The sequence below is a fragment of the Cygnus olor genome, chromosome 4 (genome assembly GCF_009769625.2).
Source record: "Cygnus olor isolate bCygOlo1 chromosome 4, bCygOlo1.pri.v2, whole genome shotgun sequence".
Lineage (NCBI taxonomy): Eukaryota > Metazoa > Chordata > Aves > Anseriformes > Anatidae > Cygnus > Cygnus olor.
This window is the reverse complement of record NC_049172.1, coordinates 37,559,870-37,578,422: the sequence shown is the minus strand read 5'-3', so window position 1 is coordinate 37,578,422 and position 18,553 is coordinate 37,559,870. Positions and strand designations below refer to the sequence as shown.

The following is an 18,553-nucleotide window of genomic DNA, read 5'->3' as shown; positions in this document are numbered from 1 at the left end:
ACAACTGAAGTGCTCCTTTCAAGAGGAGATGGCTAGAAATAGCTCATGATCAGAGCATGCTTGCTCCTGGCTGCATCAGCTGCGGCAGTTTAGACCACTCATTATCCATTCCTCCAGGCACTATCTCTAGCAAAGATTCAGACCGGCCCAGGAAGATCATTTTAGCAGCTTTTTTTTTTCCTTATTGCATTTATGACAAGCTACTAGGTGTCGTTTGTTGTTCTGAGCACCATGAAAATGCATCATGAAAATAAGTCCTGTTCGTTTTGTAATTCTGTTGCTATCACTATGGCTTTCTTGACATGTCTATATTAAACTGAAAGTTGCCCAACACCAACCTGATAAAACTGTACTTTACATCAGGACATGTATGGAAGATTATTAAACACCTAACAAAATTTTAGCTTCTCTGTATTGTTACAGTTAGAAACTTAGGAAAGGAAAAAGAAAAAAAAAAGTAATAAGCCATTCTGTGTGGTCTGCTCTTACATTGTTATCATTCTGTTCAGCATGGTAACGTGACATGTTCTTTATAGTCAAAGATGCAATAGAGCATACAGATCAGGGAAGGGTCTTTGCATGTGGTTTTTGTTGTTCAACTTGATATTGATCAACTACCAGTTTTCAGAGAATTTCAATGTGCTTTCTTCCTATTTCCATTGCCAAAATATCATCCAAAGATGGTATCAACCTGAACATGGTGCCGTACAACTCCATAACCATGAATGCTATTTTGAACGTTAATCTGACATACTAAAACAAGTCTCTATTTTTTGGTGGTTTTTACACAGCTCAGTCTTGGAACAAATGCTGTGTTCCGCTCACAAGATAAACACATTTTTCCCTGTTCTAGGGAATTCCTGTGATCCCAGGGCAAACCAAGTTTAATGATTACCTGGCAATCTGAGAACAAGTCACCCACCTGTTGCAGAATCAGGTCTGTGACACAGTCCCTTGTCTGTGAAGGGCATTCCAGATTACAACAGGGTCCATTGCATCTCCCTCTTCTATTGATCAGCTAACAGCACAAAGCATTAAGAAGTTAAGGAATTTCTCCTTTTTGTTTCCTTACATATTAATTTAATCTCAGTGGGGTTGCTTGGGGTTTTTTATTATTTATTTATTTTTATCTGCATACTTTTCATATTTTTTTCAGTGCTGCCTAATATCTCTGTTGTTCTATGTACAACACTGCAGTAACACTACATAAAAGAAGATTTTAATCTGTGCCAGGTACAGTGATGACTCGTTTTTCATAATCCTTGGAAGCACTTCTCTGTCTATTCAGTTTTCATGAAGCTGATAATAAGCCTGTCATGAAACTTTGTAGAAGTTAATAGAGGAATAGAGGGTGTATTGAAATCACTTCTAACTTTTGTTAGTTCTACAATTCTACAAAATTTAAGCTCATTTTTCAAAATAGAGCTGTAGAGGTGTTATAGCATCTTAACTGATTGTGTAGTTTTCTGAAGGCTGATCAGTTTGAAACTCCAAAGTCCCCATATGTCTTTGTGCAGCAATGATTGTGACCCATTTTCTCTATTTACGCAAGCTTTCTGGTGATTTCTACATGCTTTGACTGAAAATAATCTGCATTGTGTAACTGTCTCTCTGCAGTGAAGACACATGGTATCTAAGTAGTGTTTGTATAATGCTCTCCACTGAATGCCCAGCTGCTTTATTATAAATATTATAAAATACTACGTCAGCTCCTTAACATCTTTATCAAAACACTTATTTGCAATGTTCCAGTCAAATTAGTTTTAAATGACTGTCACCCCAACCCATATAATGTAAAATCTAAAAATGGCAATGCTCTTGATATTCTTAGTTTTTCTGTATTCACAAGGGTTTTTTTCTTAATTCTGTAGATAACAAACAAAACAACCAACAACAGCAGCAACAAAAAACCAAGTACATCATGCATCAGCAGCACTGCAGTTAATGGTTTCATAATTTTACAGTTTCATTCGGTGCTTTTTCCTGTCCCAAATCTTTGTAGGACATATTACTCTACAGAAGCTGTACACTTCATAATTTTAGCATTGTAGTATTGCACTTGAAGATCTGAATTAGGAGCTTAACTTTCTAGTCCTTCCAACAAAAGTTAATAGAGAAGAACTTCAAGCCTCAGTGAAATCAAACTAATCATGTTTACCAGCAAGTAGCCAGGCTATACATATTGCATTAACAGCTGTTCTGAAAGTGTTCAAAGGGATTATAACATACTGAAAATTTAGAGAGTACAAAGACCTCAGGCTATTTAGACCACTGGAGTGATGTCACTACACAACCTTCAGTACATAACTCAACACCTTTATAATATCCATTGCTTCAGGGTAACACTGAACTCAAAAAAAAAATCCCCTATTTTTGCCTAAGATCATTACATGCACTTTTAAGTGGGTTTTAGCTCCCTTTGCTTTACAAGATAACCATTTCAAGACGAAATAAGCCCTTCCAAATTGTGCATGCAGAAACATGACTGGGCAAGAACCAGCTGCACGTTAAACATGTACCAAACAATACCAAACTATTTACGTTATGAAAGCCCATCTGTTTTGAGTTAAGTAAATATAAAAAAGGAAATTGATTTTATGGACAAAAGGAAATTAGCTTGTTTTGTTTTTAAACAAGGCAGCAGCATTAGGAAGCTCCAGTAGCTTATAGGCACTACATCCAACATCCAGTTCCACCCAGCAGTATAATTTTTAGAAAACTGTATTCCTATCATTTCAGTGAAAAAAAGCTTCTTCTTTTATAAAATATTTATTCCTGCAATCTCTAAGGACACAATTTTTGCTCTTACAAATGCTACAAGCTCTAGCATTGAGAAAGCAGGACTCTACATTTCTGTGTTCAGAATAGAACAGAAAACATTCCAAATCCATTGCATTTCTGCATTCTCATGGTTTTCCATTGATTGTCTTAATATTAGCGAGCTCAGCATTCTCCCTGCAAAACAGAGAAGCATGATAAGCAGAGACTTGTATGACCTGTATGACTGATGACCTGTCCAGCTAACAATACAAAAAATAAAAATCAGTAAAAAACACACATGGATTGATTTTCGCCTGCTAATAACAACAACACATGGATGCACTTTCAGAATCCAGATCCTACTACTTGCATAGCATCGTCCCCCAAAGCTTTGGAGCATTTTAAACAAGCTTTAAAACTGTCCTGAGGGACTTTTCAAGCTGGATCAGCTTGGACTTTTGTATGGGACTCAGAGTTCTAGTCTGAGGTCAAACCAACTTCCCTTGGCAGTTGTGTCCCACCACCTGGGAAACAATATGCTATAGTGTGATCCCGAAGCAGGCAGGTGAAAGGGAGGGGTGGTACAAGCTGAGTGGGCACTGATAAGTTGGTCTGAAATCTGCTAAGAACATGGCTCCTGCAAAATTTTTGTAAATGATAATGTTTCTGATAGCACTTTCTACATGGGAGATATAGTCAGGTTTTAGAGTTTAGTGTTCATAAGGCTGAATTTTCCACGTTGTGTTTCATACCACATACCACGCCTGAAAGCAAACAAACCAAACCAACAATGGTCAAATGCATACGTATTATTTCCTGTCAGGTTTCATTGTAATAATTCCTGAAAAAACAGTAAGATATATGAAATCAAAGAGAATTAAAAACAAAGTTTACTTCTTTACCTACTGCACTCATCTGCTATAATGTCAGCATTGTCAAGAGGTGAACCCAGAGGGTCAGAAGTGAGAAGTCCGACTCCCCTGTCTAACCAAGTGTGCAAGTGTGAACTACTCTGGAAGCAAGACTTTTTTTTTTTTAAAAAAAAAAAAAAAGCAAAAAGCAGAAGTCTTTTTTAGCACTAACTTAAACTAAAGTTTAAACCTTGGAGCAGCAATTCAAAAAAATCAACCATGTTAATGTGAGGGTTAGGTCTTCTTCAAACTTCCACTAAAGTAGCGGTTAACAATTAATTGCTAAGAAAAACAACCAAAACATTTTACATGTAGAAAGAAGTTATCTGAAAAAAGGAAAGAATTGCTGTCCTCCTTCCTCATGCATGTGAAGCACTTCACCTTGTGAAGAAATACATCCTCCTCTTAATATGAAAAAATATAGAAGACTGACACGTTAGGAACGGCATGAAAAAAGAGAAAAGTCCAAGTTTAAAACAAAAAACAGTTGGAGAGTGGGGGGCACTCCAGGAATTCAGAATCTCATTCCTACAGCCAAACTTTCACTACCTTTGGCCAGTTGACTCAGCACTGCTTCGGAGTGCTCTCCTCCTTCAGAGTGCTTTAGTGTTGAAACCTGTTGATCATTCTTGACATCTAGTGATACCAATTTATAGATGACCAATACAAATAGCCAGCAGGTGTAATTATACAAACTTGTTTATTATATTCTTCTATCTTACAAGACTTTAAATTTTACTGTGTATTTTTGAAGCATTTTCTTAAGCATGCTTTTCTTATTTACAATATATATGGAGAAGGGAGGTGTTCCTGATTTTAAAAAGAAAGTTACATTCAATTTTTCCCTTGCTTGGGGATAAGTGAAGATTTTTTTCCCTCAGGTTGGAAGTTTCATAACAAGACCATACAAGATAGCTACAGCCTTCTTAGTGGAGACAGCCTGCATTTTTCCCCAGTTTTGCATTTCCCTACTAATACGTTTATAGCTATCCTAGTGTAGGATAGCTTTAAATGTTCTTAGCTGTAAAAAATCTAGGATAGCTGTAAACATTCCCCGTTCTTTGATCCTAATCTTTTGATCCATTTTAACAAAATGTGTATTTCGGTTAGAAAAAAAAAATCAACTGACATTCACTTCCTGCATTTAAAAATATTTTTAAATTACGTTTAAAAAAAATGCATTTTTCTGAGTGAATCATTTCACTTACAGACATATTTTTCATATCGTGTTTGTGTTTTGTTTTAAACAGTCAAGATGAGACTGGTATCTTTCATGCAGAAAGTCATGTTCAATTACTTCTGAAAATATTCTTTGCAGAAGAATTTGGCTTCATAAAGCTAAAATAATACCAGATAGCCAGCATAATACAAATGGAATCTGCCTGGAGCCACAGAATGCACATGAACCAAAATACCAAAAAACGCTTTGATATTTCAAGCTACCTATAACATAACCAATGTCACAAAGTAATTCCAAAGGAAAAAAAAAATCAAATAACTGTGAAAATAGGAAACAGTATTCTATGGACAGTCCTCGGGTGTAAAGCTTCTCCGCATTAAGCTCCACTGCAGGTTTCTAGGGTGTCCCCTGAAACATTAAGACAGGCAGAGCAAAAAGTTCCCTGTTCTTAGTTTAAAGAACTGCTCATGAAAATCTTGCAGTGAAGTAGAATTCACTTAAAATCTGTCACATTATAAAGTAACTCAAGAATGTATATGTGCGATGTTGCAAAATAGATCATAAAAGGCAGGGGTACCTGGCTCCCTTAGATCGTGGATAAGTTTTACCCATGCTAGACAGTTGCCCAAGTGGCAACCAAAGTTCAGCATTTGTTGGTTTTGGAAAAAGAAGTTTCTCTCTGCAGTGAGAAACGCTGGCCAAAAATTAATTCAAAAATCCCAGTGCTGGTTTGCACTGTCACCACTGGGAAATAAAAAGATGTCACTGATGCCATTTTCTCTAAAGCAGGACACTAATAGTATTCCTCCACATGCTGTATTTACAGAACACGTTCAAGTAACATGGGTACTAGTATCTAACGTGAAATAAATGCTAACGGTGTAGGCTGACCAACATAAGTTCTTGCTTTCCAATTTAAAGAAAGTTATCTTTCAATTTGTATTTTTTATTATTATTATTCTTGATGTGGAGTTATGAATATTTTATTAGTAAAATCAGTACTTCCATTTTCTCCTTAGTGGTGAAAACCATTTATACATTATTCACTTTATGCCATTTTGTCAGCTCTAATATTCCTTTAGTGATTACTTGTCCCCTTGTTCTATAGTAGACAAACAGGAAGACAGTTATTTTATGCAGTTCTCACACACTTATTTGTTTGCACCCTTGGCTGGGAATTTCTAGCATTTTTCCATTTTACTGGAACCCCCCCTAAGTGCATGCTGTAAAAGTCTCTCTTCAGCTGAGGTGATGAAAACTGAACAGTCTTTCTGTTTACCAGCTTATGTCTTCAGATACTCACAGCTTTTACAGAATTATTTTCTAAACATTGTTCATATTCATCCCACAGATTTTTCAGTTGTTTATGCTATGATGACTCATCTATAAGCTCAGTTTTATGACGAACAACAGGAGGAAGAGATAAGAGAACAGTGGCCAATATACGGCAATCAAAAGGATGGAAGATAAACACAGCAGCCCAAGGGACAGATGGAGAAAGGGACAAACATGAAGCAGAAATGGCCAACAGTAGTTCCACGGACACGGATGCTGCCGCGGTAGGGTAACATTCACATAATTCAATTTTCTAAAGCCTAATTTAGCGCACTTCATCCAATATAACCAATGAAGAGACAAAAAATCTTCTACAAGGAGATTCAGAATAGAAAACCTTTTATTATAGTTGACAATTAAGCACTAATTTAGTTAGATGAGAGGAATACTTTCCCTCGTTCTATTTGTCTTGTGTCACAACATTCTATATCTAGAGACCCATTTAATGCCATGTGTATGAAAATGGCAAATAGTAGGCCTGTTAGGAGATGCTTCTGATTTACACAGGCAAGGATGAGGGCTGCGGGGAGAATAACAGTGTAGTCACTTTCCCAAGCTCCAACTGTAGACAGGTGATGTAGAAGTTAAGGTCTGTGCAGCCCTATCCGTGCTGCATCTTGCCTCAACAAGACTTTAAGGTCGTAAAGAGCTGCAGGTTGAACAGCTTTTCCTCCTTCCTACATCTCACACAAACAAATGACTGGGAGGATGCATTTGTTCTACTGAGCAACATCGTTATGAAAACCTCTGACTAAGTATGAGCAATCACTGAGGACTTCTCAGCAATCTCAAAATACTGCCAGTGTCACAGCACAGACCAGAAGGCATTTGAGTATGCACCCAGAGTTTGGTAACTTACCAAGCAAAACCAATGTACACTGGTCACGTAGGGTGTTTTTATCTGCTTGGCATCATTGTGTGATGGGGTCAGCAAAAGTTCTGTCCGGAAAGCAGTAACTCCTGCCCATGACAGCCTATATTTGTTTCTCTAGGTTGCAGACAGCTGGCATTATCATGTCATTCAAAGCTTAACACAGAAAACACTGGCACATTCACACACTAATCCTCCCCAAACCTAGTTACTCACCCCTCCTAAATCCAGTCATGGAAGAACAGTGTTTGAAATAATAAATGGAGAAGAGACCTTGTTCTTCTCTACTTGCAAAATTACAAAGGAACCTACACCACAGAAGTCTAGAAGCGAATGGCTTTGAGCTAATTGATTTTGCTATTCCAGCTGATAATGGCAAAACCTCAAGCCTCCATAACAGAGTTGGAACAAAGTTTGTAGCAGCAATCCAACAAACTAAGGCAGTCGCTAATGCAACAATGCTGAATCCAAATAGTCTCTGGCCAATCTGTGCAGTTTATAGCATTTATACTATCTGAGGACTAACTGATCTTTATTTATCATCACACAGTGTACACTAAAAGGAAAACAGCATGAAACTTACCAGCATCAGGCAGTAACCAAGAGTGACAGTGCAATTGCTCAAGTAATAAAAAAAAGCACAGGAAAACAGAATTTAGGGTAACAATGTGACACAATACTTTTTTTTTAGCAACAACAAAATTCCAGATACCAGTAGTGAGTTGTAAATTGCTTAAATTGAAGCAAGGAGAAAATTTCAGCCAAGTGCAATTATAATTAGCTTTCTAAAATTGAAATGACCCTGTTTAAGTACCTACATCCAAGGTTTTGTGTTTTTTGAGCATCCATAGATGCTCATTCATTTTACTTGCATACATACATATGTATCTACGCATGCTCGAGCTTGAGATGAATGTCCATTTGTTGGATACTTTACATTTCCAAATATATTAAAGCAAGCTTTATAAATTAAGAAAATCAATTGCATTTGAGAAAGTAGAGGTGTAATGGTAATAAAAAATACTTGCACCTTCATCTGCAGAAGTAGCATCAAGCTACCTACAAAACTAATAAAAGTTATTTAAATAAGTATTCTTTTTCAACTTAAGTCTACATTTCCCTTGTCAATTCTGAGAGAAAATACTTCTCTGCCCTAACAAAAATGCAGACACTTTTTCTCTAAATGAAGAGAAAACAGTAAATGATCGACTATTAAATACAGAACTGAAAGGTATTTCCAGAATATTTTTAATAAATAAAATTTTAATGAAATTAAATTTAAATGTAATTTAATTTAATAAAAGAAAAACATTTTAAATTCACAAGTAGCTGTTTACTGCAAGTAAACACTCTGAACAAAGTGCATACAGAGAAGAAAACTTCTGGCTCACAATACTAACTTCTTACATTTAAAGTATTCTGTTGATTGAAACTGGCTTGTAGGAAAGGGATACTTCTTTAAGCTTTTGTGTGCTGCTTGTTAAAGCCTTCACGAGGTCAAGAGCCAGAGGCATCTGTCAGTTCCTTGGAGGACTGAGGAAAGAACTGCCTCAGAAGCCTTGCTGTTCTACTGCAGGCTGGGCCTGGATGAGGCGCAGATGCATGCTAAGGTGACCTGGTGACAGGCGGCCCCGCTGACTTTGCAGCCTCCCACCGCAGGATTCAGGTTACGCTGCAGCCACAGCAGGACAGCCCCAGAGGAGGAACCTCACGTGAACTGCTTATGGGATTCATACCGTTCGTCCTTGGCTTAGGCACAACTATGAGGAACGATTATTTAAAATTGACTTTAATAGTGACCAGCTGCACCAGAAAACTGTTCTCGGATCCCAAGTTCTAACACCCCGGAAATGCCAAAGAGATTGGGCACTCCCTTGCCTCGGACACTAGTAATCGCTGAGGTGAAGTACAAGTGCTGCTGCTTGACACGACATGTTCTTGCTAACATGTAATTTCCTGATTAGAGGTTGGAAGGAAGATGGCTGAAACAACAAGCAGAAGTCTCTCAACAATTTTACGTCTCACAGGTTCCTTTCTGCCAGCTTACCACTCAGCAAAGAATAATTGCTGCAGCAAGATTTGACAGAGGAGATGGCCCTCAGAATCCCTTATAAATATCTATGCAACAGAAGCTCTGTTCTAGTGCTGGTTTTTCAGTATGTTGCCTGAGAAAATAGATCTAGGAAATCAGTAATATCTCAATACCTCATCGACTCCCAGTCTACGCGAGCAGTAACAAGGCACAGGTTTGCTCTTCTAAAAATAGTAACTAGCTACACAAAGTCACTGTGTCTGGAATTGGATACTCAGACAGATACTCAGACACGTACGCACAACGTTTCTCAGGCAAGATTCTAGAGCCTTAGCTGCTTCATCTTCAAAAGAGAGATGAGAATATTTACCATACAAAGATCCCACCCTACCCAAAAATTAGTAACTATCCGTGGGTCGGCGTTGTGAATGGAATATTCAGCCGCTTCGGGATACAAGCAAGTGCCCGCTTCTTAAAATGAAATTTTGCAGTTGCTCTGTAGAGCAACACAGGTAAAGACTTTTAAAAAAAATCTCTCTTTACAGCTCTGATTCACTAACTTTAGCATACACCAGACTACTTCCTTTCTAAACAAAATAGTGTAAATATTCTACAGAAGTAGATTTCTTTTTAAAGCTGTAGGTATTTTAATTATTACCTCATAATTATTTTGTTTATGTAAACAGTAATAATAACAACAAATACACTTACTCATACTTTTTATGAGCTACAATTACATTGACCAGGTTGGACCAAGTATTGTTTTAAAATGTGTTATTTTTAATGGATTGTTTTGCAGACAAGCACAAGGAACCATTCACACATGAATTAAAATCCTGTTTGTATATAGAGCTTTCACAGAAGTCAACCATTTGAAGAGCTGCACCACCTCTCAAGTTGCTTTGTTAAAAAGGCAATTAAGATGCATCCATACCTCAATGGAGCCACCAAGGAAAAAGGCGGAATACAATTCAGGAATCAGCTAATACCTTCCAAGGTACTACAAAAACCTCCCCACACACTAGCAGCCAAAATACTTGTAAACTCAGTTTGACTCATATTTTAGATGCAAGTAGGTGCACATTTGTTTTCTCAAAAAAGAAGTCAAATACTGGCATGCAGTAAAGGTTCCACGTTTAAGTCAAGCTTAAAACTATCATTGGTTTTCACACATGCTACAGCCACACTGAAGTCTTCCTTTCCAAAGAAAGAATTTCAGTGAAGTTTCTCCTTCGTCATAGGCTTGTCAATTGCTTCCTTTTTTTGTTTGTTTTTAAAAACTGTGCATACCAGATGCATTTGCTGCTTTCCTATCGAAACAGAAATTCCCATTGCTTTGTGTGTGTCCCTTCCAATCGTAATTGAATCATTCACGAGGAAAGAGGAAATGTCATTGCTCTGTACTTACAGGATAGCAGTAAATAAATTTGATTGCCAAACAAAAAAAAATCAAACTAAATTATAAACTTATATTTTATGCAACTTATGGATAGGTTGCATACCTGTATTACCGTGATTTTAAAAAGGAACGGTAAACAAAAATATTTCAAACAGAGTTCAAAATACTGGATATGTAGCCTCCAATTGACTCGTGTTTAATGCTAGTTTGATGTTTTATTGAATTTTGAAACTTTTAACTTGATCTATCTTTAAGACCAAGACCATAGTGACATGTTGGTTGTTATGCAATTCCGCTGAAGTTAACTGACAGAAGAGCTATATTTAGTGTGCACACCCTAGGAACAGCCTGTGAAATAGTGTTTAGATTCCTCAGCGGACCCTTAGGAATCCACTCACAGAACAACTGTTTAACCAATCACATTACCTGCTCACCTTAACGGAAGATCTTGAAGAAGGAGAATGGGGTCGTAAAACAAACTTTTCATTCTTCTAGTTTTAGACTAACTCTGGTGCCACAGGCAGCATGCTTTTAGTGACACGGATTAAATGAACTTTCTTGAAAGTTCTGTTACCTTAATGCTTATGATACGTCAAGGTAACAACTGAATTAGCTTTCACTGCAGGACAGCCTCCAATAGGAATACCGGTGTTTGTTCTTTGTGTTCTGTTCTAAGAAGCAGACATTAAGAACTCACAACATACACACACACAAAAGTGCATTCATAAATTAACCTTGCGCTGCAGCAGCTTCTGAATTAGCAGCAACTTCTGAATTAGCAGCAGCTTCCTGCTGTGCTCCCTCCACAGCAGGGGGTGCATCCGCAGCTGGTAAGTCACTCTCCCCTCCAGCTTCTGGGGACACCCCAGAACTCTCATCCTGTGCTGCAGGTCCAGCAGCAGCTAATGCATCAGCTTCTTCCGTGGCCGTGTCTTCTCCAGCGGCTTCAGCTGCTTCCTCTTCATCACCTTTTAAGGGTTTATTTAATACAAATGAAGAAAGCATAAAGTGCATGCATGCAACACAAATTCAGCAACTACTTTTTACCGTCATCCTCATTAAAATTTAAAAATGGGAAGCTAACTAAACTTTGACATCAGAATCTACAGACCAAGTCAATAAATCAAGAATTATTCCCCCCTATTGTCTAATATCACACCAAAAAAAACCAGATGTTTACAAGATAAGGAAACCATATTCTTAATTACCAAGTTCCACAACTGCTTCAGTGTAGTAAGCATGAGTGTGTCTTAAAGCAAGTGACTGCCAGAGGTGAGGGTGCAGGGAAGGATAAAAATAAAATGTGACAGGGACCAGACCAGACCAAGTGTTGCTCCAAATCCACTCTGATGAAAAGGGCAGTGATAATGGACTCTGACCTCACAGGGAGCAGGATTCTTCTGTTCGCACCCAGTAGTGACGTTACCATACTGGGAATAAGACATTTGCCACCATACCTGGAAGCTCTTATGTAGTGCATTACCAATCGGGCTCACAGCTCAGAAGCACTGCATTCCAAGGCGCAGCTTGAGTTTGTGCAGGGCTACTTTCAAGGTGGCTAATTTGGCTGGCAATAGCTGCAACAGGGCAGAGCCCAATACAGAGTTAGTTTTCAGATTGCTCTTGTGCCATCTCTTAGCTCTACTTTGCCAGAGGTATTCTGCTGTCCCTGTTTATCCTGCTTTCTTTAAAGCTATACTTGCTGCACTGTGACCACACTTGGGACTGCAAGAGCCATAGCACTCAAGTAAGAAAGATAAGACCTGTGGGACAGAACGAGACAGGGGACCCTTACTGAAACGAGGTATATAAATCAGAAAATTAATTGCAAATTTTAAGTGAACAGTGTTCACTTTACTGGAGATATGACCACTTACAACTTTTTTTTTCCCTAAACAGTCCTATCTGTCCTAAAGAACTGCCTAACTGCTGTGGGTCAGACTCTTTAGAAATTGAAAATCACAATTTTTCCCAAGCATGCAATACTTCATACTCAGCTGAGACAAGTCATTACAAACAGCACAAAACAGCAGAGAAGATGCACAAACAGCATGCGAATACACACTAAGATCAAGAAAGTTATATAGCAAGTGTTCATTGCAAGTTTACTACCAGACCCAACTCACCAAGTGAAAAAAACAGAACTGGAAATAAAGTTTGCAATACAGTGTAAACTAAGTGAGAAAGAAGAAGGAAAAGGAAAAACTTAAAGAGACATAGTCAGAATTTATTTTATTCTTTTATATTTGTTTAAAAACTGAATGGATCAATTTTACATCTTAGTCTTGCATTGGCATAAGAAAGCCATCTGTTTGTGTTCAGGTTTTAACACAAGTCTGCTCAGTGTTCAGTACAAACCAAAGCTTTGTACTCCACAACCTGATCATGTCCCTTTAAGAGAATGCTATCTTTCAGAAAAAATAAATTGATTACGCAAAGAACAGACTAACAGCCAAGCTCAGCATTCAGTACAGTTTATTGGACAGTCAGATATAGAGTGCATTCATTCAGAACAGCCAGCTTCTCAACCTCAGAACTGCCTTCTACAAAGCAGGTTCAGTAATAGCTCAATATGGTTTGGCCTTGCAAACATAGGTGCTTCTCTTAAAGTCTCACAAGTATGGAGTTTACAATAGAAGGCATAAAGTCATCCCATGGTAGGCTGCAAGGTACGCAATGGTGAACGACTGTCCTTTGTTTGTATTTAACTTCCTCGGGTTTGGAAAGAGATTTCCCTTGTATTTTAGTCTGGAAAGTGTAAAAGCAGAGTACAGATTAGAAAGATTGAATCAGCTTGCATTAAGGTAAAAAGAAAAATCATTGCTGAAAAGGAGGAGATACGGAATAAGTTAGAAGGAGACACAAGCAAATGGAAGACAAAGCTTGGTATTTGCTAAATAAACAAGTAGAATGTTCCACAAGGCAAGCATCATTTTACAGTTCAAGTGATGTCCCAGATTTCCAACTGCTACTTTGAGTCAGGCTTCTGCCAGGGGCTTTTTAAAATCCCTCCCTACATTTGAGAGTAGCTTTCAGTTAAAAAGAACTACAGAAAATTTGCTATTAGATTTTCTTATAAATGTCTAATTTCATCATTAAATAAGATGCTATTAAATATGATTTCAACCTGCTAATAAACAAGCAAGCCTGGAACAGTATTTGATGGTTTCTCTTGTTTTGACAGCACCATTTGCTGCATGAAGTTTTTTGTAATAGACAATTTGGGTTTGGGCATAAGGGGAGAACTTTCCTCAGAAAGAGAAACCATGAAAATTATTTAGATCAAGAGAGTCTCTCTCTGATCTGCTGCACTCTAGTAGTAAGCTCTTCCAGCTAGAATGTTCTTCTCTTACCATATGATAGGTAGCAAATACGCCATGAACATTCTGTTTGGCATGCTGCTTTTCTATCTGCCACTTGATTTCATTGTCAACGCGGTTTTACAGGGTATTTTAAGCTTGAACTTAAGTGATCCTAAAAAGTATGATTACTTCAAGAACATAATTTTTAATCACTCTTATCAGCAATGCTTACTGTGAAACAGTGTAAGGACTTCACTGAATCTAAAGAGTATGTGGGGAAAGAAGCTCCAGCGGCACTTCTGGGAAAAGCAGTACTATGGTAACACACCACGACAAGATACACAAAAAAGTGTCACTATGCAGGGCACAGGAAAAAAGGGGAGGAAGAGATGTTAATTTTTTTGAGAAAGCACATAGAGGATTCCATAGGAAAAGTAAGAATAGAAACCTCTTTGGGAAGGATACAGTTGGGAATGGAGAAGGATATTAAAAAAGAGCTGATTCAACAGTAGTTTTGTATTGTGAATTGGAATTGGTCACTCAAGTCCAGTTAAAAACTCCGGCTTGAGCATCTAGCCAGGAGTCCAGTATCCAAAATAATACAGAAAACAAGTGTCAAAAGTCTTCACTGAATGGCCCCAGAAGTGTTTTAGTGTTCTCACTAGCAATAATGAGAGGCAGTAATCATCTGCCATTGGTTGTTGCATTTACGGAGATTTCTAAGCAGCACAAGGCATCAGATATGGGATATCTGGAGAGTACCTGAAGTGACAATTAATTGAGTTACAGAGCACTGGGTACTCTTACCCGCGTCTCAGGCAACACAGCTGTAGCCTTCAATGGGTAAACAGCACCACCGACTCTGCTGGTATCCTACTCAGACATTTTGGTAGCCTAGGGTTAAAAGTCAGTACCTTGCAGAAGTGAACCCTCAAAGAAAAGGGGGAATTTACTGACTACATTCTGAGTGACCTGGAAGGTTTTGTTACTGCTACCGCATTCTTCTGACTGCCTTGGTTGGCATAACCCTTGTTTCTTCCCTTAACAGCAGAAGGCTAAGTCACTGGGAAGAAATACGTACTGTGGTCCTGATCAGATTTTTTGTTTGATGGACAAGGAAGGATTGCATTAAAATTGTGGCCATCTCAGCATCCAGAGAGTAAGTTTAAAATCTTTATTATTTCCAGATGCATAAAACAAAGGAAATTAAAGTATTTTGTCATTTAAAATCTTAAGTTCTGTAATTTTAAAGCTTAAAAAAAAAACTTTAAAACTTTCAAACTAAAGGCTACATCATGGAACTACAAGAAGAATAGTTTATACAGAAATAATTTTAGAAGCTAACAATTTAAAGCACGTTCTCACATTGAAAAAGAAATTAAACTCAGCATACTTTAGTCAAATCTATTCTTTGTGTGGATTCAAATACATGAAATCAATTCTCTAGATGTCAGCCTCTGAAAAAATAAGGAATAGCTTCAAGTGTTATGGCTTCATGTTTTTAAAAGTTTTTTGTTGTTGTTCAAGCGATAAGTCAGTAAACGTAAAGAGATCCTGAACAAGCCATTTTTATAATTGCTTTTCATAGCAAGGCCATGCTTGCCAAGGTCCTATCTTCCATATTAACTTCATTGTAACACTAATTGATGTAGACAGAGACAACATTCCATTACAAGTATTTGAACTAACTTGGTCTAATTATTTAAGCATGAAGGTTTTGCCATACATTTAGGTGGTGTCTGCTTTCCATTTAAATCTAAAATGAAAAGGATTAAATCAAAGTCGTGGGACAAGAAATAGGTTCTATGTACATTATTTAAATAAATAAATAGATATTTCTCCCAGCTCAACACATCAAGATTGAACTGCGTTCCCTGATGACATGTGGCCTGCAGCCAAACTGTCAGCTGAGAAAAAGATTATTGTCTCTTCCCGCCCCTCCTCCCCACCAAAAAAAACCACAAAAGAACAGAACTGATTTTGACAGCATCATGCATTCAATCACGTTTCATTAAGCTTTCAGTAAATCAAATGAAAATGCCCAAGATAAAATCAATGGTTCACACATTAGCTCTTTTCATCCAAAGATCCCGCAGGTTGATCACAGGCCAGATCCACCGCCTAAGCATTAAGCCCATCTCCAAAATTCGAGCAGAACACCTTTGCCTTTACTCCCAGTCACAGATCTGGGACTCGGACAGGGTTAAGGCCCAATTACATAATCCAGATATCTGCTCCAGATCCTCGTGTACCCAGAGAACAAGAGAAGAGCTCGACTCACCCTTGCCTGACCTGTACGCGCTTTTCCGCCCTTCAGCTCTCTCCTGAAGAATATGCATATGCTCAATGTAGTTGCTGCGGGAGGAACCAACTGTTCTGTAGGTCTGAAAAATAATATATCTAAACATATATCTGACTAATATAGCTGCATGTAAACTAATAGCTAACTACAAAATTACAAAAAAAAAAAAAGGAAGAGGGGAGGGTTTCAAACAGGTACTACTGCTTGTCTTAGAAGGCATATCAAATTATTATAAGCAAGGTAAAAATATCCCAAAAATCTATTTTGCTTCAATAACATATTTACACATTTCATAGTTATAAAATGTGTAGATGTCAGAGAGAAAATACAGTGTTTCAGGAATTGAACAGAGTATTAAAAAAAAATATGGCCAGACATATTTATTTTTTATACAAACTGTGGTAAGCAAAAAGCTGACTGCAAGAGAATTTATAATTCTTTCAGACATGCAGTCACACAATCTGATAATATTTTGAACAAGCAGATGCTGCTTACCATTTTAGAGGATTATTTTGTGGGAGACAGAAACCTGTACCTCTTTGGGATGTGCTAGTCACTATTTCAAATCTCAGGGGAAGAAAGCTATAAAACAAAGGCTTTAGGGGCATGAAGCACAGAGCCTGATATATTTAGAGGCAGGGTGGAAAACGATTACTGAAAGTGTTTGAAAGTAACTTGGTGTTTACAAAACTCGAACGTGCTTTTTCTAAGTGATTAATATTCATATCTTTCTTATTGCTCCAGTTAACCAGGTTCATAACCTTCCCCTTCTGGGTTCACATCCCTCTTGCCTTCTGCAGTATGTCCTTAATGTGTGTAGTCGCAAGAAGAGGCAAGGTGTTAGAGACAGATGCCTTACTCTGTCTTTCGACACATTCATTTCACATGGCTTTAAACAGGTTTCCCACTGAGAATCACTGTAGCCATGCACATCAAAATAACAGTAAAATAGACAAGCACTATACATTGTCTGATTAATTCTCTTGGACTGATTTTTATGTTAAACTGCTTTTAACTATGTGCTACGACAACCACATTTTATTGACAGGGTTTACATCCTGACCCTATTTTTTAAACGCAGAACACGCCTGAAACCACATCAGCTCAGAAAGCACAGATAGCTCCATTGCCAATCACTTACATAAAATAAACCACCAAAAGCAGCAACGCCAGCAAGGAGATAGTAAATCATGTTCTCTCCAGAAGAGCCAGGAACACTCCCAGATGACATCTGGCGAAGCGGTGCTAGAAAAAACGTTAGCGATGTAAAATTGCTGCTAAAATAGGATCATAAAAGAGTTTTGCAGTCTGAGCTTTACATGGGAAGGGACCATCAAAAGAGCTGTAGCAAAACTGGGGGATGTAGCTTAGCAATGTTTAGTACAACTGGCTAAAATGGGGTGTGGTGCCTAACATGAATGGGGTACACGGCTGAGATCTTCCTAAGAGCATAAGATTTTCTGTGAACTGTTGTCTGCCTATATCAGCTTCCAGGTACTGGATGTCAGCTAAATAGGCATGCTCTGCCTAAGAATTAAAAGAATTAATCTGGCGTTATTCAGTCTTGCTGCAGTCACGATCAGCAGCGGTAACAAATTCCCTTCGGTGTAACAGCAGTGCACTTTAAGAAAAAGCCGTTTCCTTTCGATCCACATTGTTTCGTTGCAAATAGGCTGCTGACCTTTAGATGCATACCCGTAACCACGAGCGTAGGCCAACAGGGCAGGGAGGCAGGATTACACAACCTGATCACCGATCGGGCACTTATCGCACCAGAAAGGCAGGGTTAGCCATTGATTTTCGTTCGTCATTCCTCCAGCTTTGCTGCGTGCTGCAGCCTGGAGATGCTTCAGCACAGCTCAAAACCCGGCCCCCCCTCCCCCCCCCGAACAAACGCTGTTTGAGGACCGAGCCGTCAGCCGCGTTCTGCGCCTTCATCCCGCACGAGAACCCCCTCAGCGCGCGCAGAACGCGCTCGGCAGCCTCAGAAATAGCCGCAGCCGCCATCACACGCCGGGTTATGGATAGCATCACCTGCCCCGACACACTCCTCGGCCGCCCCGGCGCGGCACAGCGGGGCGCCTCACGCCCTTCCCGCCCCCTCCCTCAGGCGGGGGAGCCGCCAACGGCCCCCGCGCCAACGGCCCCAACGGTCACCTCGCGCGCCCGCCGCACCTGTGTCCCCCCCCACCCCAGCCGTACCGCGGTGCTGGAGGCGGCCCGCCGCCGAGGGAGCCCGGCTGAGGCGAGCGGCCAGCGCCTGCGAGGCGGCCCTGCACAGGTACATGGCGGCGGCGGCGGCGGCGGAGCGAACACCGGGCGCTGCGGGAGCACCGGCACACACCGCGGTCCCCCCGCCCCGCCCCGGGAGGCGGTCGGAGCAGCGAGGGCGGCCCCTTCGCCCGCCGCCCCCGCGGAGGAGCCGCGGCGCGTAACGGCAAGGGCGTTCGGGTCGGGCACC

At 39.4% G+C, this 18,553-nt stretch overlaps 1 protein-coding gene and 1 long non-coding RNA gene across 4 annotated transcripts in view; one reads left to right on the top strand and one right to left on the bottom strand.

Annotated features, from left to right (window-relative positions):
- Positions 1-10,525, top strand: part of LOC121069099 — a 23,424-nt gene extending 12,899 nt beyond the window's left edge. Inside the window, exons 2-3 of one of the 2 annotated variants that reach the window (XR_005819257.1) lie at positions 6,203-6,410; positions 8,634-10,525. This is a non-coding gene — a long non-coding RNA (uncharacterized LOC121069099). The remainder of the gene's footprint in view (positions 1-6,202; positions 6,411-8,633) is intronic. The other variant, XR_005819258.1, reaches the window with a different exon arrangement.
- The window catches only part of LOC121069097 (mitochondria localized glutamic acid rich protein), a 24,751-nt gene extending 6,273 nt beyond the window's left edge, over positions 1-18,478 (bottom strand). For both annotated transcript variants that reach the window (XR_005819256.1, XM_040554844.1), the window contains exons 1-4: positions 18,295-18,478; positions 17,234-17,337; positions 16,072-16,174; positions 11,223-11,456 (exon numbers count right to left, since the gene is read on the bottom strand). Coding sequence is in view for 1 of the 2 variants with exons in the window: in XM_040554844.1 (XP_040410778.1) it covers positions 11,223-11,456; positions 16,072-16,174; positions 17,234-17,337; positions 18,295-18,379 (526 nt within the window). In the remaining variant the exon portion in view is untranslated. The remainder of the gene's footprint in view (positions 1-11,222; positions 11,457-16,071; positions 16,175-17,233; positions 17,338-18,294) is intronic.
- Positions 18,479-18,553: the final 75 nt, after the last annotated feature.